General features: G+C 39.2%; 1 protein-coding gene across 1 annotated transcript; it reads left to right on the top strand.

Moving 5' to 3' along the window:
• The first annotated feature begins 1,346 nt into the window (after nucleotides 1-1,346).
• On the top strand, nucleotides 1,347-23,287 carry greb1 (growth regulating estrogen receptor binding 1). Its single transcript, XM_066681386.1, has 31 exons — nucleotides 1,347-1,503; nucleotides 1,864-1,971; nucleotides 2,189-2,365; nucleotides 3,078-3,260; nucleotides 6,034-6,153; nucleotides 6,285-6,413; nucleotides 7,894-8,013; nucleotides 8,218-8,340; nucleotides 9,327-9,512; nucleotides 9,665-10,018; nucleotides 10,128-10,256; nucleotides 10,368-10,457; nucleotides 10,554-10,751; nucleotides 10,999-11,182; nucleotides 11,355-11,544; nucleotides 12,023-12,159; nucleotides 12,909-13,254; nucleotides 13,600-13,715; nucleotides 14,567-14,772; nucleotides 15,067-15,545; nucleotides 15,760-15,862; nucleotides 16,243-16,398; nucleotides 16,511-16,647; nucleotides 16,830-16,991; nucleotides 17,160-17,364; nucleotides 17,526-17,685; nucleotides 19,243-19,464; nucleotides 19,727-19,862; nucleotides 20,303-20,503; nucleotides 21,168-21,306; nucleotides 22,690-23,287. The coding sequence occupies exons 1-31, from the start codon at nucleotides 1,347-1,349 to the stop codon at nucleotides 22,851-22,853; spliced, it is 5,517 nt and encodes a 1,838-aa protein (XP_066537483.1). The 3' UTR covers nucleotides 22,854-23,287.
• Nucleotides 23,288-23,530: the final 243 nt, after the last annotated feature.

Here is a 23,530-nt window from a genome sequence, read left to right as displayed (position 1 = left end):
TACCTCAGTCTCGCCCATTGTTTTTACTGGCATGTTTGTTTACATAAAAATGAACATTACCAGTATTTTAGCCACTTGCCCTGTTTTGTTCTCTGGTGTTGTCTGGTCTCCCTGTTCTGTCCTTTTTGTCACTTTGTTAAGAAGACGTGGTTTTATTTTAATGATGGTATATTTATTTAGGACACTTATTATACCAATTCCTATCTAAATATTGTAAGTATATAAGCCATTGGTAAATATTCATTGCTCTTTAAAAGGGTGTAAATGCATTAAGACTTTCTTATATTGTCATTATATCAGTGGCATAAATGGTCTTAAAAATATAAAAATTATCATTTATTTGAAATTATTTCTGGGAAAATATGTCGATCACAAAAAATGGCAATCGTGACTATGTGATTATAGTCTTATGTAGGACTATAATCACTCTATTTCATGCTTCCTTTCTTTATCTCTTTCTCTGTGTGTACTCTCTCCTGTTTCTCTGTTCCACCCCCGCACCCCTCCCCCCTTTTCCACACAGATACACACACACAATCCGTTGTTGAGGTCAGGGTGACCTAACTCTGGTTACAGTGACTTTTTGAGGCGGAAAATAAATTGGACTGAATTTTCTCATCCAAATCTTGATGAAAGCAGATTTTCCAAAGAATTTAAACTAACAATCCTTAAAACGTGCAGCTAACTATCAGCTGCTGTAATTGGCTGGATCTTAGTGATGACCTCAGGGGTGTTGGTGTTAGTGAGTTAACTGTTTTGAAAATAAAATATGTGTTCTATCTTTACTCCATCAAGCCCTTGGTAACTTCCTTTACCTTTTATGTGTTGTATGTTTTTGCTTTGAGAAGGTTCTCCATTTGTATGCATTTGCTTTGAAGAGGTTCTCCATTTTATATGTATGCAGTAGATAAACTATGTATAAGGCCACCAGTCCAGCTCATGAATAAACTTATTAATGGGAGAGGAGCATAGCCACTTTGATAACACAGAGAAAAACAGTTCTGTTTGGACTGTTTTCCTTTGAGCATGTCCAAATTTTAACCCTTAAAATCTAAAATAGGTTTTTTTACAGTATTTAAAAAGTGTTGTAATGTTACATAACATAAGTGTTCAATAATTTGTTTTACAATAAAAGTGTGATGTGCGTGCTGTGTGATTTTTTAGAAAATAAGATATTTAATTGCTCCCTGATCAGCAGCAGTTATCTCCTTGCTTCTATTTCTCTCTCTCTATCTCTCTCTCTCTCTCTCTCTCTCTCTCTCTCTCTCTCTCTCTCTCTCTCTCTCTCTCTCTCTCTCTTTCTCTCACTCTCCAATGGTCTCACTGATCTGTCTTTCCTGAAGGTAATGGGGAATTCTTACGCTGGACAGCTCAGAACCACACGCTTTGAGGAGGTTCTCCACAGCTCCATTGAGGCATCCCTCCGCTCCAACAGTGTGGTTCCCCGACCTGTGTTCTCCCAGCTTTATCTAGAACCAGAACACAGAACTCACTCTAGAGATGGTACGACTGACTTGACCATTATCATTAAAGCCACATTGTAATAAATGGGCAAAATGGCTCAGGAAAAATGTTGAGGATAAAATGATTTATTTGTGTTTATTTATTTTTAGCTGAATGTCTTTTGACTGATTCATTTTGGACCACTTCTGAGTCCTTCTGCTCTATGATAACATGAAGTTATTAATGATATGAGTATTACAATCTAAACGTACATACGCAGTATGTAATGTGAGAAATGGAGGACTGTTTTTAGTCATAAAGAAAACCCTAAGTGGGAAATGTAGAAGGTGGAAGAATTATCCATAGTTTGCTTAGTTAATTCACTAAATAGATAGTTATTATATCTGTTGCTCCCTCCAGGCCACATGGAAAATGAGGAAGAGGATGATGAGGATGGCTCAGAGTCTAGTAGTCCCCCCATCCCATACCAGATGAAACCTCCCCCAGAGGGATCCTGCATTGCAGATGGTGAGAGGAGAGGAGCTGATGTGAGGATGTGGTCTAGACCTGCACAGAGTGCCCCTCATCTGGAATCATCACAGAATTGATCATTTTTATATAATCTCTGGAAGAGAAGGGTATAGTGATAATGATGGAGTAGTGTAATAACGTGAATGTGTAATAGCGAATAGAGGGCACTGGAAGACCAAGAATTTCTGGAATATTTCTGTGTGTGTTTTTTCAGGATTCTGTCAGGCAGGAAAAGACCTGCGACTGAGCTCGGTAGCAGCCGAAAATCTGGACGTTCCAGCAGGATTCCTCCTGGTGGGAGCAAAGTCTCCCAGTTTACCAGAGCACGTCCTGGTGTGTGCTGTGGACCGTCGTTTCCTCCCAGATGAACGGGGACACAACGCACTTTTAGGTAAAATACAATAAAGTTTGGTATTATTTTAAGGATCTCATCACTGAAATGCAGCATTCAGTTAATTAAGTTCTAAAAATTATATATATGATTCAATTGATACTAAAAATTGACATTAAAAACAGATGGTTTTAGAGGGGGTTTAAAGCTAGATGGAGCTAGATTAAAGAGATTCAGAATGGAATATATATAGAGAGGGAGGTTTATATCGAGGACTGAGTCCTGGGTCAGGACAACCTGACCTGGAGCATTCAGACCTGCACTCAAACACAGCTGTTTTTAGCTCTTTTCAATCACAGAGTTATGGAGTAACAGTTTCTGTGCTCATTGGTGACTATGGAAACTGGCTGCACTCTCAGCTCAATACACACAGACCCACTTTTTAGCTGATTTTCTCAGAAAGACACAAACCTCACAAGCTTTCTGTTACTGTAAAAAACTTTCTGTATATCATAATCTTTGGCTTTGCGTAGAAAATAAACTTTAGCTTCATTCTGAATCTATTCTTACAATAAGTTAATAACTAAATAACTAAGTTAACTAATAAGTTAATAAATTAGTAACTAAATTATAAAAACACCATCCCTTGACAGACACCTTAAAGCAATCTGTATGCATTTTCACATCATATTCATTTTATAAATCACTACACAAATGCACATTTTCTCATATATTCATTTACACACCTCTGTGTGACCTCTCCTGTTTTCAGGTTTCTTGGGGAACTGTGTGGGCTGTGGAGAGAAGGGATTCCGATATTTCACAGAATTCTCAAACCACATAAACCTAAAGCTCAGCACTCAGCCAAAGAAGCAGAAGCACTTAAAGTATCGTCTGCTCCGAAACGCCCAGGGTCTACTGGTTCAGGGACCTGCCATCTGCTGGAAGGGGATTGGTAAATCATCAGTGGAGAGAGAACACTCTTTTTTATCACTTAACTTAACTAAACAAGGACACAGTGTCATAGATGCAAATCACTCTATGAGCATACATTGTAGAGCAATTTCTAAATTTGTGAGAGCATTTACACCAATAATAGCCATAATATTACAATAACCTTTGTGCTTCTACATTCATTGTCCATTTCATCAGCTCCTTTGACAATGCATGTGCACTTTGTAGTTCTACAGTTACGGAGTAGAGTCTCTCTATTGCTCTGCCTACCTTCTTAGCCCACATTCACCCTGTTCTTCAAAGATCAGGTCCATCAGGAGCAGGTAGTGTATCAGTGGTGAAGAATGTCATTTGTGAGTTATCAGTTATGAGTGATCAGTGTATGTGAATGAATGTGTATGTGAATGAGTTACAAGCCAGTTCTATGAGGTGCTTCTCATCTAACAATTCTGTAACATTCACTGCATCTGACACAGCTGCAGATATCATATCTTAATTGTTCATTTATACGTTTGCGAACTTCACGCAAACATCTCTGCCTTACAACACAGGTGTCTTATGTGGACAATCACATCAGTGTAAACATAGTTTAACATAATGTGAATAGGGTGGCACAGTGGTGCAGCAGATAGTGTCGCAGTCACACAGCTCCAGGGACCTGGAGGTTGTGGGCTCGATTCCCGCTCCGAGTGATTGTCTGTGAGGAGTGTGGTGCGTTCTCCCTGTGTCCATGTGGGTTTCCTCCGGGTGCTCCGGTTTCCTCCCACAGTCCAAAAACACACGTTGGTAGGTGGATTGGCGACTAAAAAAGTGTCTGTAGGTGTGAGTGTGTGAGTGAATGTGTGAGTGTGTGTTGCCCTGTGAAGGACTGACACCCCCTCCAGGGTATGTTCCTGCCTTGTGCCCAGTGATTCCAGGTAGGCTCTGGACCCACCGCGACCCTGAACTGGATAAACGGTTACAGATAATGAATGAATTAATTAATAATGTGAACTGGGGGCTGCATCTAAACCAGAATGTATATACGATGAAAAAGAAAGTCTCATGCTTTGTTGAACAAAGTGGTTTGAAGCAGGAGAAAACTGGAAAAATCTCATGATTATGGTTACCTGCAAAACAGATGAGTTGAGATTTCTCAGTGTTCACAAGCTTCTGTGTGCCATGCTTACCCATGATGAGACAGAAAGATTTATTTGGATCTATGCAGAGATATAAAGCAGCCTTTACTGCACCGTGCTTCATTCTTTAAAATACACTGAGATACTCTAAATGAGATTTACTTTATGGAAAATTGTTTATTGTAAATCATTACACATCCACATTTCCGATAAAGACTTTGATCCTGAGACCTTGAGAAACAGCAGATATTGATACTTATTCATTATTTTCTATAACAAAACTTAAAAATTATGTATTTAATGCCCATACGTATGCATGAAGTAGAGGGATTTAGTGTGTGTAAACTCTAGTGTGTGTAGTATAATGTTAGTTTAATAAATATACATTGTTGCTATCTGCTGAAAAACATTTTTTGCTTCAGATATTCAGTTGTAATTAGTGGTTAAAATGGGTGTGCCATTATATATTGTCAAGACTGACGGAGGCAGACGCATTTGCAATAACACAATGACTTTTAATTATAACTAAACAGAGACAGACAGACAGGGATAACGCGACAGGATACTTAAAGAAAGAGAGACAGTGAGACTTGGACAGAAGGACAATACATGGAGAGCTTAACAGAGACCTAGACAGGGGGAGCTAAACTGAGACCTAGACAAAGGGGGCTAAACAGGGGCCTAGACAAAGAAGCTAAACAGAATAAACCTGAACACAGAGCTAAACAGCATAAACTTGGATACAGAGAGAGCTGAACAGGCTAAATGATCAAAGAAAGAAACACAAGGAAGGAAATAGACAGACCAGATCAACATACGCAAGGAAAGAGAAAGAAACGCGGATCGAGGAACAGATGAGACAAACAGACTAGAGACAAGCGATAATGGATGAGGATGAGGAACAGACGAGACAAACTGACTGGAGAAAGAAGAGCAAAACGAATGTCCAACCAAGAGGCACTAAGACAAGGGAACTTAAATGCACACCATAGACAAGGAACACCTGGGACAGATAACGAGAGGGCAGGATTGCAAATGAGACACAGACGAGGAGGTGGAACTAAGGTGGGGTGTGGAGACAGGAACAATAACAAACAGAACCATGTGCAAGTGCACATGTGATGCTTTTTTAATCTTCAAAAAATTCAGCTAGTATAGCATCGCTTTATTTTAATTTGATGTACATTTTAATATTCTTTATGAAAAATCAGCACTTTTTAAATTTTTTTGTGATTAATATGTGGCCATGCTGGACTAAAATAGGACTTGCATAAATACATAATCCTGGTCCATGTAGCAAATTTAAAATACCTGTATAAAAAAATCAAATACATATAATTAAATACATTAGAAGCTAATATAATGATTAAAAAATAGTTTATTTCTTTCCTTAAATGTTTAAATGAACAGTTCATAGCAGACAAGTATCATCACATTCTCAGGTAATGAAGATTTTATGAACGTATCTGGCAGCCAGTGAAGATTTTGGTTAAATAAACCCTGTGATATTTCTTAGCTTTTCATCAGTTCTTCTGATATCGGCTGCTATGGACAAATGCAGACATATACCCACATTTTATTCAGGGTAAAAAAGTAAAAACAACTAGAAAAGTGTTTATCACCAGAGAATATAAAGTACATTTTATCTGTGTGTAGAAAGCCGTGTGAAACAGATCCCCCCTGTATCCAGCGGTCTTGAGGAGAATCCACATGGATCTGGATCCAGTGACTTCACACTGCACAGTTCAGCACACAGTCACACAGCAAGCTACACAGGTACAGTGTTCCACCGTTCCAAACAGTGTCAGTTACACAGGTATAGTGTTAGTTAAAGTTTAATTACTGTTGCTTAAGTTGTTCAAGTTGTTTTCTGTAAGATTCTGTTTTTTTTTGTCATTTTTCCTCAGATCTGAACTCTCATCTTCAAGCATCTGAAACATCTCCTCCCATCGCCAATGGAAGCCATGCTCCCGAATCCCAGCCTGCTCTGCCCCAGACAGGTTTCCCAGCAGCCCATGCTACGGGAAGAACCCCAGGTAAAATATGATAGCTGTTCACAAAACCTTACAAACAGAGCTCAACCAGTAAAGACTATTATTGTCACCTTAAAAATATAAATGATGAAGATCTTAGAGAAGGTTAAACTAATAGTAAATTCCTACTTAACTCTTTTACATCAAAATATCAGTACAGACAACAATAAATTAATCTGGTCACTCTGAACTTAAACCCCCAGCTTGGGGTTAGAGAACATATATAGCACCTATTTAGGGGTCATTCCCAAAATGTTTTAGGAGCCCATGAAATAATATGTCTGATATTTCAGAAAACAGAGCCACAGTGATAAGATATCAGTGCATTCTATCACCACTCATGCATCTTAAAATACATTCATGAAAAAACAGCAACAAGTTGCTCAATATTAGCTTTTTCTGTAAAATCACAGCATTCCACAGATGCATATAGATTTATTCTCTTTTTCAGAGCAGATGGGAATGAACAATTTTTCTCACAACATTTTTCTTAAATTTGAAATCACATTGAATATATTGCAGTGGCAAAGCACTGCTTAATTAAAACTAAATGAATTCAAATATTGATCATATTTTTTTACTATATTAAAGGATATTAAACCATATTAGCCCCTTTCAGATTGGGTCATATAGGCACAGCCAAGTGCTGAAACATATCAATGGAGTGATGAATGGAAAAAGTAGCTTTGGTTTATGACTACTCCAGAAAACAGCAGAGGAAACTGCAGACGTTTATTGCAGTGTTATAGGAGGAGAGTTAAAGGGTTAAACCCTCTCTGTGGCAGAGCTCTCACCTCTGTAAAACATCCCACTCTTGAAAAACACCCCCATTGAATCCACCTACCAGCACCAAAAACAAAACAAAGAGAAGAGGTGTTTAAGGAGGAGCTCCAGATGAATTGTCTTGTCCTCTTCCTTTTCTCCTTTATTTCTCTGTTATTATTCAACACTTCAAGCAGTAAAAAGATTTTGTTCTAAACCTACCACCTTCTGGTAACTGCTGTAAAATTCTCTTTTCTATTTTTTTTTCCTGTCTCACCATCAGCACTGTTATAAAATGCAAAGATTTCCTTCATTAAGCATGCAGTAGGCACACACACACACACACACACACAGGTTAATGAACAACTGACCATTTCCTCTCAGTCTAAAAACTTCCTCGGCCTCTCCATTATTTTAACCAGGGAATGTTCCATTGTCTGGAGCAAGTCCGAAATTAAACTGTATACAAAGTCTTTTTAAAAACTTTAGCCACAATCAAATGATTAACCAAGGACACATAATATCTTTGATGCAAAGCACTGTGAGTGAGAAAATAATGGAGTGATTTTATATATGAGTGAGTAAAGGCCTGTTCTATGAGATGCTTTAGATCATGATCAATGGTTAATTATTTTAAATTAAATGGAAGATTGTGTAATGATCAGAGTTGTGTCTCCACATGGGGAGGCATGTTTAAATGTCTGTGCTTGAATGTCTAAAGGTTCTATGGTGAGTTCCGGTCCTCCCAAAAAGAGACACAGAGGCTGGTCTCCAGAATCCTCAACAACTACAGAGACTGCCAACAGACCTGCGTGCAGCACTATGAATGGCTCCAAATCAGGTACAAAACAAAACCTATCACACACGTGCACACACAGACACTTTGCAGAGTATTTCCAGCAGAGTATATACTATTAATGCTGCAAAGTAGGTGCAAATTGTTGATTAACATGGGTCATTTATGGAATACAATTAATATATCATTTTGTTTGGATGTATGTTTGTGTGTGTGTGTGTGTGTGTGTGTGTGTGTGTGTGTGTGTAGTTGACAGTAGTTCTTCAGGATGTGTGTCTCAGGAGTCCTCCCCCCAAGTTCCTCCTAGAGAGTCTGTTACTGTTCCTGAAAATCTGCTACAGACCTGCGGACTGCAGCCTGTCATTTTTAAAGGTAAGGAAAAACTCTTCAAATGCTCATTTAAAGAACCACAGGGATCCCCTTATGCTCTGGAGAAACAACATTCCTTCTGTATTTATTAATGGAAAGTAAGTTTCTAACTTACACTTGTGTAAGCGATTAATTATTGTGCTGTTTATCATTTATACTTTTTTAAAGTGAACACAGTCATACTTTCCTGTGTAAAGGTTTATGCACCCTGTTTTTTTAACCCTTTAAAGCTTGACACATGAAATAATAATACAATAAAGCTGATTTTTTAATTCACACATTATGTGGCTCTTTAACTAAAAATCTAAATGTTGTTAATTATTTAATTTTGGGTCATAAAATTCCTGAATGCAACATATTTAGGCATTTAACAATATATATATATATATTTAATTGGTCTTTCATTTAGTTCACTGCATCAGTTAAAACACTTTTTTAGTTGTTCAGACATCTTTTCAGAATTTCTTCTTCATTTTGATTGATTTCAGGTAAACAACGATTTCAGTTAGCAAACGATTGTCTCTGTTCTTCATAATGTATCAGGAAAACATAACTGTAATGATGCAGGCTGGCCCAAAACATCACCGTCTCTCTAAAACAACTCACCAAAGACATTCATTTTAAAAAGACTAGAAATTAACAATTATGAATTGGAAAAGGGTACTTGCCTGTGTCCTTTCAGGAGTGGCAGCATGTGGCTCACCCAGCTTTTATAGTCCTGAGTGGACTGGGGGACCTGTAAAAAAGGAAAAACATCGATTAATACATTTTGTTATATAATGGAATGACTATACTTACCTATAACATCTGAACGTACGCATGCATCGAGATGTAACCGATTATATAAGTACTTGACCGTGTGTATATTTTAATGTTCTTTAAAGCACTTTTGTTACACTGTATTTTCTTCCCCAGTATGGGGATCTTAAATGATACATGAATTGTGTGTGTGTGTGTGTGTGTGTGCGTGTTTCTCTCTCTCAATCCAGGTCATGGTGTATTTCCTCATCTATGTGGAAACACCACTGATGTCCATGTGAGTGAGAGTCTCCAGGTGTGTTACCGCAGTTCTCAGACTCTTCCTCGAGTTTATGAACAGTTCGGAGCTGCATCTGTCCAGCCCTTGAGCACAGAGATGCAGATCCTCCTCACTGTCTACTACCTGGTTCAGCTAGGTGAGAAGCACACACACACACACACACACACAAAGATTGTCCAGATGCTTATGGCCTGCTGGGGTCTCATAAACTAAACTGTATATATACAAAGTTGAAAAATCGATTTCTGTGTTTGTGAGTTTAATGTATGTGTGTATATGTCTGATCAGGTCCTGATCAGGTTCCTTTGATTGATGATCTGGAGCAGATTCTGATTCGTTCATGGAGGGAGTCTCACCTGACGGAGATCCGACAGTTCCAGCAGAACCAGAACCAGACACAGTTCCCTCCACCTCTCCCAGGCCTAGCCCATCCCCTTTCCCCCAGCCAGCTCCCCTGGCTTGCCAAGCTGGCTGCCAGCTCTGGGGATAGCCTCCTGGTCTTGGACACATTTGTCTCAATCGCCCCAGCACTAGACCACACCTTCCTCTCTCTGATGGAGGGAAGACTCTCTCACACTCACTACATTGTCATCATCTGCATGAACCGGAACCAGGAGACTGAGTCATGTGTGATGGTCACAGGTCAGATACTCGGCTGAACTTCAGATGCTTTGATGTTTAGATTAACTGAGAAAATCTGCACTTATTAATAAACACATTTCAAAACTGGACATCATTACTTTCCCTGTAGGGAAGCACCAGTCCCGAGCTTTTGCTGAAAGCATGCTGTCTCGCAGTGAGTGTGTGGGAAAGATTAGTCAGGAGCTTTCCTCGGGGTTGACTGCAGAACTGGAAGCCTACTTCAGCTCCCTGGGGCCAGGTAAACTATCCTTTAATAGAAACCAAGAAATAAATATAAATTAACATAAACAGTGGAAGAGTTTAACCCTTTAAGCATGTGTTTGTCTACATTTCTGTGGGGCACTGCTAGATGGAAATGTGGAGGCTTTATTGGAGAAGTTAAGTCCAGAAAACAGCAGCAATTCTACTCCAGAACTTTCAGGAGAATCCACATGTTCAGGTGATTTACATTTGAGAAACCTACATGACTTCACCACAGAACTTGATGAACTTTACCTGAATATTCTCTAAACCCTACTTTAACCCTTGGTGACAGAGTTCAGAGTGCAATGGCATGAGGTCCGGCCCGTCCAGCTCGCTGTGGCCCGGAAACTTCTTTCTCATGTCTGTGCCATCGCTGACTCCAGCACACACAACTTGGACCTGGGCTCTTTTGACAGAGTGGACTTCCTCATCTGTGTCCCACCATCTGAGGTCACCTTTCGGCAGGTGGTCCTTCACCTGTGGAACTCAGGTAAAGCCATTTCTTAGAAAAAATGTGATACGTTTCTCGGAGGTATATAGCTTTAGCAGTGATTTGGACACAAAAATATTTTTTCTCTTCTTTAAAAAGGATAATGCTTTATTCATATGATCGAGTTAATGCCTGGCACAGTGATGAAAGTTAACTACTTTTTAATTGACATTTCAATTTGTGTTCTTCACAATTTGAACTTACACTGAGGTCTGTTCTCTCTGATTGTGTCCTGTGGGTTCTGTAGGAGTTCTTCAGGAGCTGGGTCTAGATCAGGATTCTGCTTTGTGCCTAAAAGACGCTGAGCAGTTTGTGGTGAAGTTGGACCAAGCTGCGGTATCAAAGATCAATGACCTCATCCAGAAATCTAAACTTAACCCATACACTCTGTTTATACTGGTGCATGACCATGCTCACTGGGACATTAGCAGGTGATGTTTTCCTCCTGTACAACATGTCTACACTACTACACTATACAGTGATACATTTGAACTTGAATTTAGTTACAAATACATGTAAATTTCCTCTTGCCTTTTAGACTCATTACATTAAAACTTCTATATGTAGTGTGAACTAAATCTGTGTTTTTGTTTGGCTTTGCAGTGGACAGTATGGTCGAGTGGGAGGAGAGTTAAACTCAGGATTAGTTGACAGTCTTCTGAATTGCAGGCAGATTCAGGAGGCAAATAACATCCTGATACTCCATGTAACCTCGTTCCCCTTCGCCCTGCAGACTCAGTACACACGAATCAGCCCCTACAATGAGATCCACTGGCCTTCGCTATTCAACAATGTATGCACAAAAACTGATGTTATAAAGTAAAACAATTATTTTTAAACCATACTCTGTTTTAATACATTCAATTTTCCTCATTGTTCAAGAGGATAACCTTATATTTATGTTTCTTTATAGTGTTGGTGATGGAAATCAGGGTTTGCCCTCTCTACAACACTAAAACAGCAGTTTGTTTACCATTGTAATAACTTACACACTGATAAATAGATATGGGTAATTGATTAGTACAGTTTTGTCTTGTTTGTTCCACCCTGCAAGGAGATGATTTAAAAAAGTTTCAGTTTAATGTAAAAATATTAAACATCATCTCAGATATCAGACAATGTTATAGAGGAGCCTTTAGACCTCTGGATCCATTCACCAACACTAAACAATTCTGACTGTAAATTTCTGTAGTAGAGTACTTTAGTATTTTTGGAAACTTGAAACTGAAATGACACATTTAAGCTTGTGTGTAATGTGTGTTCGTGTGTAGGATGTGGATCTGTATAATGAGAAAATGAAGTACTTTGGCATGTCTGAGCTGCTGGAGTCAACTTGCTCAGGGAATGGAGTTCCTCTGCTGCGCTTTGATAGTTCGTTTGAGAGCATCGTCACTGCTCTCGAAGAGAGGTACATCACTAACTGCTGTCAATAACTTTAATCTTAAATCTGTAAATATAACAATATTTTATGAAGTTACTGTTCTTGGGTTTTGTTCTATACGTACATGGGACAGCAGTGATTAAACTGAGTGGAATAGAGTAAAGTAGCCTGAACCCAGATTTAAATATAAGATATAAGGCAGAACTCAGGCAGAACGTAGCAAACAAACTGAATAATCATGAAGTGCACTAAAACCCTTAGTGAGTGTGTTTGTAATCAGGGAGGCTGAAGTATGATCTTTTTGGGTCATTTTGGTCAAGGTGCAACCTGGAACTGTGATGTTTGCTTTTGTATTTGAAAAATAATTTTGTATTCATATTGATCTGAACCAGAGAAAAACTGAAAAAATCAATTACATTCTTGAGCTTTGAACAAAACATGGATGAAAAATTTTTTTATAAATGCACACATAAGCACTGTAACACCCCCCAAGCAAATGTACTTTTATATTTTCTGGGGGGGGGGGGTTCACAATAATATGGCACTGTTTTCCAGCTTTATTGTTTGAGAAATATAAAACATTTTCAGAATAAAATTGAATGAATAAGAGCAGTGAAGGTTAAACATAAGTGAATTTATTAAAAAGCAGATATTCTAAATCAAAGTACATTAGCTAGTTATGAGCCACTTTTGTCTATCAGTATAAACTCAGCTTGTTCATATAATACAAATTCACACATTTTAAAAATGCTCCACACTCTTACTATTTTCTGCAGGTTCCCGAAGCTGCACAGTGTAGTGATCCGGACCCTGGTCCTACTGAGACATTACAGCATAGCTTTACTGGCAGCAGCGCGAGGTGGGGGTCAGGTGCAACTGCAGAAGCACACCTCTGTGGAGACGATGGAGATGGTGCAGAGTTTGCTGGGCTCCGCTCAACGTTGTCCCACCCATGGACACATGATCCTGCTTCGGATTCCCATTCCCTCCCTGGCGTCTCTCGCCCACCAGCGCCTTAGACGCATTCGGAATCAGCTTGGCCTGCACCACTGTTTCGACATTGTCCTTGCAGACCCAGCGTCTGGCATCACTGTTGGGACGCACTTCCTCAAACAGCTCAGGGTAAATCTATTTTAATACTTATTATTTTTTTACTGTAGGAAAAAACATCCTCAGACAGATTAGAATGAATGTCCTCACCCGTTTTTATTATTATTATTATTATTTGTGCATTATGGTATCATTTAATCAAAATTATTTATTCTGTTTTTGGATATATCATACTGTAGTACAAACTGCACTTTGGTTTTTGTTGTAAGTGTTTGGGTTTTTTTTTATTGTTTTAACTCTGTATATGTTTATAAACCCTTTTGCAGTTTAATCTCTTGTGTAATATTTTCCAGTCTTACACACTGTCTGTGTTCTGATGTTTATTATCTATGTATGGTTTGTATTTTATGAATGTAGGCCTGGCTAAATATCCAAGACCCCGACTGGACTCCTCAGACATATCTGGAGCTGGAGGCTTTGCCTTGTATCCTTATCTTCACCGGATTTGACCCAATGGGGGAATCTCTGCCCAGGTACTCACACAACCTTACGCACCATCTACACAAATCCAGATATTTTTAAGAACTGAGATTGTTTGTCTTTGTTTTGGCCCATTTCAATAATGCTCACCAAGTTTTTGAAATCACAGTTGTCAGTGGTCTTGTGTGTATGGAGAAAACACATCTTTTCAGAAATGATGACCTCACACAGCATGTCTGTCTCTGGCTGAAATTCAAATGGCTCCTCATTCCCTATACAGTGAATTACAAGTCAGTGTTTACATGTGGATAGCACTAGATTTTTAAAATACCCATATGGAGAGGGCCTTAAATACACTTCATCAAACACACTTTAGACAAACTTTGATTATCATTGATAGTACTCTACACAATTACCATAAATTATGAAACGAAAAGTAATGATCAGGTCACAACAACTTATGTTTCTGGGACTGTAACATGGGAGAGGTGTTTTTAAACTAAGGTTTTTGAAAAATAGAACATTTTGGGTGAACATGAATTTAAATATATAAATATATAAATATTAATTGCTGATATAAACATATCCTGTATTATACTACTGTGACCCTGACCTGGATAAGTGGTTACAGATAATGAATGAATGAATGAATGAATGAATAAATGAATGAATGTATTATATTAAAATAAAATAAATACATGGTTTAACTGAAGTTATGTGTTCAACCCATAAAACAACAACAAAAAAAATACTGCATTTGGAGAGTGCAGAAATCTAGACCTTAATCCTTCCATTAGAAACTTGTCAGTTGAACTCTCAGCAATGCCACGGCAAACTGTTTAATATGTGTTTCTGCAGGTCTTTGTGTTTAATGTATGTGTGTGTGTGTGTGTGTTGGTTCTAGGTCTCTGAAATACTGTGACCATCGCGTGTTAAGCTGCTGTGCACTTCAGAGGACAGTTCTGGAGCAGGAGCTTGGATTTGCTGCGTATCTGGTCTCAGCAGAACCTCAGAACCTCAGACAGGTCCAGACATCTACTGACCTATTCGAGAGTGACCCGGACAAATTAAGCAGCACCGACAATGAGGACGATGAGCTAGCAGTGGAAAGTGAGTTTCTTAGAACAAGACAGAACACACTTCAGAGCAAACTCAGATTATAAATAACATGTTGAAATTATTGGTGTTTAATTGAACTGTGGTTATTTATTAATTATTTATAAAGATGTTTAGCATTTAGAAAATAAATATAAATATATAATGGCTGTTTGTTTCTTTTATGAAGTGGTTGCTATCTGTCAGCATAAAGCATTCTTTTCATTACAAATAGTGCTGCTGTTTTTCGGAGTTATTAAGTCTGATTTGTTTATCTTATTCTCTCTGTCTCCCCCTTGTGGTGTTTAGTGACCCATACAATCCCAGACCATTCCCAAACGGAGTCCTCCCCTCGCAAACCAGACCCCACTCTCCCCCCACATCCCCCACCAGGCAGGGACACTCCTCAGGGGCAGAGACACAGTTCCTTGTCTCCATCCCCCATCTCCTCATCCCCTCAGGTTTCCCCCCTGCGGAGGACCTGTTCCTGGGCCCGGGACCTGGCCCGTCCCCCAGCTGTGCTCCTCCCAAAATCTCTGTATGACATCATCACTACAGTGGACTCCAGTGGTTTGCCCAAGTCCACATCCTTTCTGCCCCATGTCTCTGTGGAGTGGGTAAGCTCCTTCAGACCCCTGCTCAGTAAAATAATGACCTGCACAGAGCAGTCTCTTTATTACAGACAGTGGACAATGCCCCGGGCACACCACATGGACAGCAGTAACCGAGCGGATGGACGGACAGATAACTTCCACCCTCGCAGACTGTTGCTCAGTGGACCCCCCCAGGTAAATTACTCAACCCTGAGATCTACAGAACAAATATCGGTGGAAATATCTCAGGAAAATTTGCCCTCTTTTGCCTAGAAATGCCTTTAGCATTCTAAGTGATACCATAGTAACATGGGGCATATCGTTGTATTTAATATTTAATTGCAATTCCTAAATAAATGAATTAAAAGATTAGCAAGATTTATATACAGAGTTACATGTGTTTGTCCAGGTGGGAAAAACTGGAGCATATCTGCAGTTTCTGGGTATTCTCTCCCGGATGTTGATCAGACTCATGGAGGTGGACATCTATGATGAGGAGGATATCAACTGCAGTATGTAATATAATATAATATAATATAATATAATATAATATACTCGTGGGTTTCCTCTGGGTGCTCTGGTTTCCTCCCACAGTCCTAAAAACACACGTTGGTAGGTGGATTGGTGACTCAAAAGTGTCCATAGGTGTGTGTGTATGTGAGTGAATGTGTGAGTGTGTGTGTTGCCCTGTGAAGGACTGGCGCCCCCTCCAGGGTGTATTCCCATCTTGCGCCCAATGATTCCAGGTAGGCTCTGGACTCACCACGACCCTGAAGTAGATAAGCGATTACAGATAATGAATGAATGAATGAATAATATAATAATTCTTACACTCTTAAACCTTTCATCATAAACATATTGTCACAATGACAAAAACTTGTGTTCTCTGCAGGTTCTCAGTCAGATGCGGTTGGGTATCACCAGGCCATGGCGTCATGGCCCAGTGCTGACATTCTGCGGGGAATGCCATTTGACTTTACCATCCACAACCCAAAGTACAAGGATATCAGCCCCATCTACAGCCCAGAATTTACTCCGAATGTAGAAAGTAAGCACAACCAAAAAATAAACATAAATTCTGTATAAGCATTCATTTGGAATTCTTAGGACATTCTCCCACACACCAATTATATGAATTCATATTTCCTTCTTTTTTTAAGAATCCTTCTGGCGTCAGGAGGACATTTACAGACGTCGACGAACAGCACGAATAAAACTCTCCAAATATGCTGCATACAACACATATCACCACTGTGAACAGTGCCATCAGTACATGGGCTTCAATCCTAGATATCAGGTGATCACATGGAACCATTCTATAAGCATATTATGTTAATTATATACACCATTTTAAGCATTAAACAGCATTTTTGATAAGTAAGCTACGCAATAATTTTATCGTTTTACTTTTTCATGCTTTTTTCATAACCCAACAGTGTATGTTTGTGTGTGTGTGTGTGTGTGTGTGTGTGTGTTTAGCTCTATGAGTCCAGCCTCCATGCTTTCACCTTCTCTCACCTGTTGCTTGGGGAAGATATCCAACTCTATTTCATAATCCCCAAATCCAAAGAGCATCACTTCTCTTTCAACCAATCAGGAGGCCAGCTGGAGAGCATGAGACTGCCCCTCACCTCAGATTGGGTATGGACTATTTTGGCACTTCATTATTAAAAAACAAACAGCAAACCCGTGATATCTATCAGAAATCCATTAAACAGCATCAGCCCTCAGAACCTAGCTATAAATAAATATATTACCAAAATGGTACAGTAATAAAATCCTAACTAAAATCTGCTTTGATTTTTCCAGAATCCTGACTGCATTAAAAGTCCAATTTTTACTCCCACCACCGGACGACATGAGCATGGTCTGTTTAACCTTTATCACGCCATGGATGGAGCCGCTCACCTACACATCCTGGTCATTAAGGAGTATGAGATGGCAGTCTATAAGAAATATTGGCCTAACCACATCATGTTGGTCCTACCCACCATTTTTAATGGAGCTGGAATAGGTAACTATAGCCTTAACCAAAAAAAAATTAAATCTATCTAACATCAGGTATCCCATCACAGTAATCTGTACCTGTTAATCTTTTTATTGTCTATATGTTCTTGCTTTCTGTTCTTTCTCTCTCTCTCTCTCTCTCTCTCTCTCTCTCTCTCTCTCTCTCAGGAGCAGCCCATTTCTTGATTAAAGAGTTATCATATCATAACCTGGAGTTGGAGAGGAGCAGAAGAGTGGAGCTGGGCAATGGGCAGGATGTTTGGCCATTTATTGTCCTCGCAGATGACTCCTGCGTCATGTGGAACAGAGCTGATATCGACCCGAACAGGTGCCACTCTAATAATAATAATAATAATACTTTATTATAATATAGCGCTTTTCTAAAACCCAAAGACACTTACAATCATTGTTATATTCAACACATAAACAATACAAGTTCAACGGTTAGAGAAGAGACATCAAACCATTCATTCATTCATTCATTATCTGTAAGCGCTTATCCAATTCAGGGTCACGGTGGGTCCGGAGCCTACCTGAAATCATTGGGCGCAAGGCGGGAATACACCCTGGAGGGGGCGCCAGTCCTTCACAGGGCAACACAGACACACACACACACACACACACACATTAACTCACACTTTTGAGTCGCCAATCCACCTACCACCGTATGTTTTTGGACTGTGGGAGGAAACCGGAGCACCCGGAGGAAACCCATGCGGACATGGGGAGAACACACCAACTCCTCACAGACAGTCACCCTTGGAGCGGGAATCGAACCCACAACCTCCAGTTCCCTGGAGCTGTGTGACTGCGACACTACCTGCTGCACCACCGTGCCGCCCACATCAAACCATCAGTATTATTATAAGGAACCTAAAATTAGCAAGTCTCTGATCTTGACTGAAGGGAGGCCATAAGCAAGAGAGAAGAGTTGAATCTTAAGATTGGATTTGAATACGGAAAATTGTTAACCACAGTTGGGAGCGAATTCCATAGTTGAGGGGCAAGCCTAGAGAATGTTCGATCACCAAAGCTAAAGAGTTTGGATGACGGGACATGTAAAAGCCCAGCAGTGGAAGACCTGAGAGTGCCAGAAGGTTTGTAAGGAAGAAGAATGTCAGATAGATAAAGAGGTGCCAGATTCTTTAAAGCCTTATATGCTTTATAAGTAAGAGAATCTTGAATTGAATTCGGTGTTTAACAGGGAGCCAATGAAGATACGGCAGAACAGGTGTAATGTGGTCATGTGTGTGGGTGTGAGTGAGTAGCCAAGCAACAGAGTTTTGAACCATTTGGAGATTATAGACAGAAGAAGAGCAAAGGCCAGCCAGCAAGGAGTTACAGTCACCTAGCTGGCTGGAAATAAAAGCGTAAATAAGGAGCTCAGCAGCAAAAAAAATTTATATAGTAATCGCACCAGGGTTGTGGAAACTTTCAAATATGACCACATTTTTTGGTATATACGTCTGTATGTGTATGCATATGTCAGTGTTTGTGGGTGGGTGTGTGTGTGTGTGTGTGTGTGTGTGTGTGTGTCCTGCAACACTCCTATGCCTCATCCACACTTGGATGCACAACACACAATACTACACCACCACCACCACATCAGTGTCAATACAATGCTTGTTATGCTGGTTATCATTCTGATCCACACCCAAATCAAACCTGCTCTGTGGTGGTCTTGATCATTGAAGAACAGGGTGAACTATGCAAAGCAGTCACTGCACAACATTCTGTAATTGTAAAACAACACACAGTGCTCTTCTTCTGTGCTCCTGTATTGTCAGTGGAGCTGAGAGTGTGAGTGTAGAAACAAGAAGGGGGTCGTACTGTTCTGGTTTATTGATATGTGTGTGTGTATGTGTGTGTATACGTGTGTGTACAGTGGTGTTGCAGGAGCAGAAAGGAATGTGTCTTTGAAGCAGGTTCTGCAGCACATGGAGTCATCTCCGAATGTGTCTGAGTATGGAGTGTGTGGTGTAAGGAAATGGTCAAGTGGAGACTCAAGAGCAGGATGTTGCAGAGAGCCATTTTCTCGAGGACATCTTCACGACTTCATTCTGCTCAATGTCGACCTGACAAAGGAAGTGCAGTACAACCAGAACAGGTCAGTTTATAATAAACCCACACTACTGCATAATCAGAACCACTTAGTTCACAATAAACAAACAGTAATGTATAACCCAATCTGGTCAGTTCACAATAAACATACACTATTGAACAAAAAGAACCATTCAGTAAATAAATAAACACACATTACAGTACAAAGAAAACGAATGACTGAAAATGTCATTGACTGTGGATAAGAACATGTTAAAATATGGAAAATATTAACAGTAAAATTATTCGTCTTTCTCTGTTTATGTCAGATTTACATGTGACGATGTGGACTTTAATCTCCGTGTTCAGAGTGCTGGACTCCTAATGTGTCGTTTCAATAACTTCAGTGTGATGAAGAAGCAGATTGCCATTGGAGGATACCGCACCTTCATTATCAAAACCAAGGTCCACTCTTTACATTTAAAGACAGGGTCAACTTTCTGCAGGTTTCACATCCAACCCAGATATAACTCCACTCACTCAGATCATTACAGGGGAGAACAAGGGTGGACCTAAAGGCCACTGTAGTTTTTAATTAGTGCTGCTGTATTTCTTTTTATTATATGGTTAAGAGCTTACTTCAGATCTGAGTTTATTCAAACTAAACAACAATTCCAAACTAACCTTACGCTAACAATGAGTGAAATTTACCTTTAAAGTTGTTTGTTAATTTCATCAATATCAACAGGTTTGATTTTGGTCCTTTTAAAAGTACTGATGCATTGGTTCAGGGATGAATGGATTTTTTTTAACAAACTAACCCCATTTTATACAGCTTTCTTCACTGTCAGACTAAATTTAATGTAACAGTCTTATAACATTATTTTTACTGTTTCTCTGTTTAGATGACAGATGTCACAACCACTGTGCAGCCGTCCCAGTATATCTGTGCTCCTGACAGTAAACACGTTTTCCTGGCAACACCGGCTCAGCTGCTGCTGGAGAAATATTTGCAGCAAATGAGTCAGCAATTGTTTCCTCTCAGCGCTGGAAATTACACTCACCCCGTCCTCTCTGTGGATTGCTACCTCAATCTCGGTCCTGAGGTGCACAGACTCACAGAACACAACCTCACTGGTCTCACATAGTTCTCAAAACCAGAACCTCACTAAGCAGAGCATCATAGGACACATCCACACAGAAAACAACTTCATAGATGACAACCTCACAGAACACAACATCACAGAACCAGAACCTCACCAAGCACAACTTTACTGGACACAAGCTCACAAAACAGAACCAGAGGAAAATGTATGCTCAAGAAAATATTTACACATAAAAAGCATTAATGGCATTACACATAATTTGTAACAGAAATCATATAATTTGAGCAGCAATCAACAACTATTTACTATTAAATAACAACCACAGACGTACCTCCTCCTGCATCATTTTGACTTCCATCATTTACAAGTTTGTACCGGGTTCTGTTAATATAAATGACAAAAGATGAAATTCAAGTAAAGCTTTATGCAATTTACATTGTTCAAGGAAACATTAAAAATCCATGCTAATATAAAACACTGATATCAGTTAAAAAAAATTATATATATATGTGTGTGTGTGTGTGTGTGTGTGTGTGTGTGTGTGGATGTATCTGAGACTCTGTACATATTCAAAACATGTAGGAGACCCACTCTATGAGCATAAACTGGTCCATAAATTAGATAAAAATTTGATTTTTTATCTCGTGTGTTTGTGTGTTACTAGGTGACAGTGTGTTTTGTGAGCTCCAGGCCTCATTCTGTGAATGTGAGCTCAGTGGGGCTGCTCTTCGGGGGACTCCTACTCTATTTCTGTGAATCCTACGTCACACCAGGATTCCTCAAAAAATTTCACTTCCTCAAAGGTGAGAGAATCTGTACATGAATGCTCTCTCTGATGTTTAAGTAACTAATTAAAATTACAATATGAATAAACTAGTGGCTATTTACGTTCTGCATTTTTCCCTTGATTAAACCACAAGTTATACAAGAATATTGATTAATGTATTATTTTGGACATTATTATATTCCACTGAGGATTAGAGGGAAGAACCAGCATTTTCTACTGAATGTTAATAATAAACAGTCATTTTTAAGTGGTAATTTTAATTCATGTAGGAAGATAGGTAATAAACAAGATATTTGAAATAATGTCAACAATAGCCTGCATCTTTACGCCATGCTCTTAATCAAATAATTAAATAGTTTGACATCCATAATCTACATCCATCAGTCATAGCAATATGACCACCACCTTGTTTCTACACTCACCGTCCATTCTCTCAGCAGCTCTCACCATGATTACAGACTAGGCATTATTTGGGTGGTGGATCATTTCAGCATTTGTGTAGTGTGTGTTGTGCTGGTATGAGTGGTTCAGACATAGCACTGCTGCTGGACTGAGGTCACACCTGCTTTTTTGGGGTCCTGACCAATGAAAAACATGGTAAAAGGGGGCAAACAGATGTATGCAGAGCAACAGATGGACTATAGTGCTCCTGTAAGATCAGAGATGTGGCAGGCAATGTAGAAAAAATGGAGATGTTCGTAATGTTTCAGGTGATCAGTGTGTGTGTGGTTTTTGCAACTAATTCACAGTCTTCAGAAAAACATTTAACAATTTGGACACCAAAAACTTTCAAGTACACTCACTGCAGAGACAGAAATCCAGTGGGTGGAGAATAACATATTTCCTACAGGGGACAAACCTCTATACATTTTAGTCCCCCTGATGAGAATCTAAATTGCTCATGTTTTTATAAAAGCAGTTTTTTTTCAATCTCTCATCCAGTCCCTGCCCCTCCTGTGATTCCTTTGCATGCATTTGAATTTGAATACCTCTGCTGTAGTCCTTCATTAATAGACACAGGCCTCTGCAGTTGGCTAGATATTTTTGGTTGGTGGACTATTCTCAGAGTTTAAAAACTCTTGCAGAGCTGCTGTGTGCAGAAACATGGACCACTTTAGGGACCTTGGGAAATGGTTTGAGTATCAAAACCCAAAAGCATTGCAAAGAAGAGCGGTAATGTATGTAACACTAATGTATGTTGCACAATACATAAAAACATACAACGGCCACTTCAGTGTTACTGCAGCGCCATGAATGATCCACAACCCAAATAATACACATTTTGTGGTGATACTGCTGCATTGAAGGACAGGTGGAATGAGGGCTTACAAAGTTTGCAGAACGTTTGGTAAGAACTCCCGTTCCCTGTTTTAAAAAAATTATCTATGTGTTTATTTAGGGGCGACTTTGTGTGTGATCTGTCCCAACCGTAACGCCCTGCGGCAGACGGTCGTCAGGCTGGAACTTGAGGATGAGTGGAGGTTCCGGCTCAGTGACGAGTTTCAGACAGCAAACGCCAAGGAAGACCAGCCGATCTTCTTCCTGACAGGAAAACACATCTGAGTTTGAACAACAATCAACAACAAAAACAAAAATCAAACACAGACTCCTGCAAAAGTGGCCTTACTTTTATGTTAAAAACTGTATATAATGAACAATGTACTGTATTTTTATTGTTCAACAACCTTTTGTGTGTCATGTTCTCCGAACCAAACCAATCGTTACATTTAAAGCTGCAAAATTTTTTATTTATTATTATCACCAGCGTTGTGTTTTATGTTTTTTCAGCTTTGGGTTCATTCATGGAGTATTTTACAGAGAAAATGAATTTTGTATAGAAATAATATTTTTGTAAATATTTGTTTTGTGCATTCTGTTATATTGGGTTTTTTAATATTATAAATGTACTGTGTAAAAAAAGTACTCAAGCCATTTTTTGTAAAGTTTATGCTGTTAGTGTTTGTTTACTGTGAAGTTCTGTGTTTTGTACTCCAGAGGGCGTTATAGGAACGTTAATTGTTTAGCTTCTCACAGGATCTTTTAGTGGTCGTAATAAAACAAATCAATATACAAAAATATACCGAAAAACTTAACAGAATTTCTCTTATTCTCTATTCAGTGCCTCTCTACATATACACAATACCACAATTCTAACACACACACACACACACACAAACTATTCTCTCAAATACACACGTTTCGGAGGTTCTTGGAACTTCAGAAACATCTCTAGAACTGTT

The sequence above is a fragment of the Hoplias malabaricus genome, chromosome 1 (assembly GCF_029633855.1).
Source record: "Hoplias malabaricus isolate fHopMal1 chromosome 1, fHopMal1.hap1, whole genome shotgun sequence".
Taxonomy (NCBI): domain Eukaryota; kingdom Metazoa; phylum Chordata; class Actinopteri; order Characiformes; family Erythrinidae; genus Hoplias; species Hoplias malabaricus.
Note: the sequence above shows the minus strand (reverse complement) of the source record. Positions and strands in the feature narration are given on the sequence as shown.

Excerpts from the sequence above, each read along its gene's own strand:
- greb1 (XM_066681386.1), top strand. The coding sequence starts at position 1,347 with ATGGGGAATTCTTACGCTGGACAGCTCAGAACCACACGCTTTGAGGAG. Across the intron at positions 8,341-9,326 it reads GCAGCCTGTCATTTTTAAAG|GTCATGGTGTATTTCCTCAT; the intron begins GTAAGGAAAAAC and ends CTCTCAATCCAG. Across the intron at positions 11,183-11,354 it reads GCTCACTGGGACATTAGCAG|TGGACAGTATGGTCGAGTGG; the intron begins GTGATGTTTTCC and ends TTGGCTTTGCAG.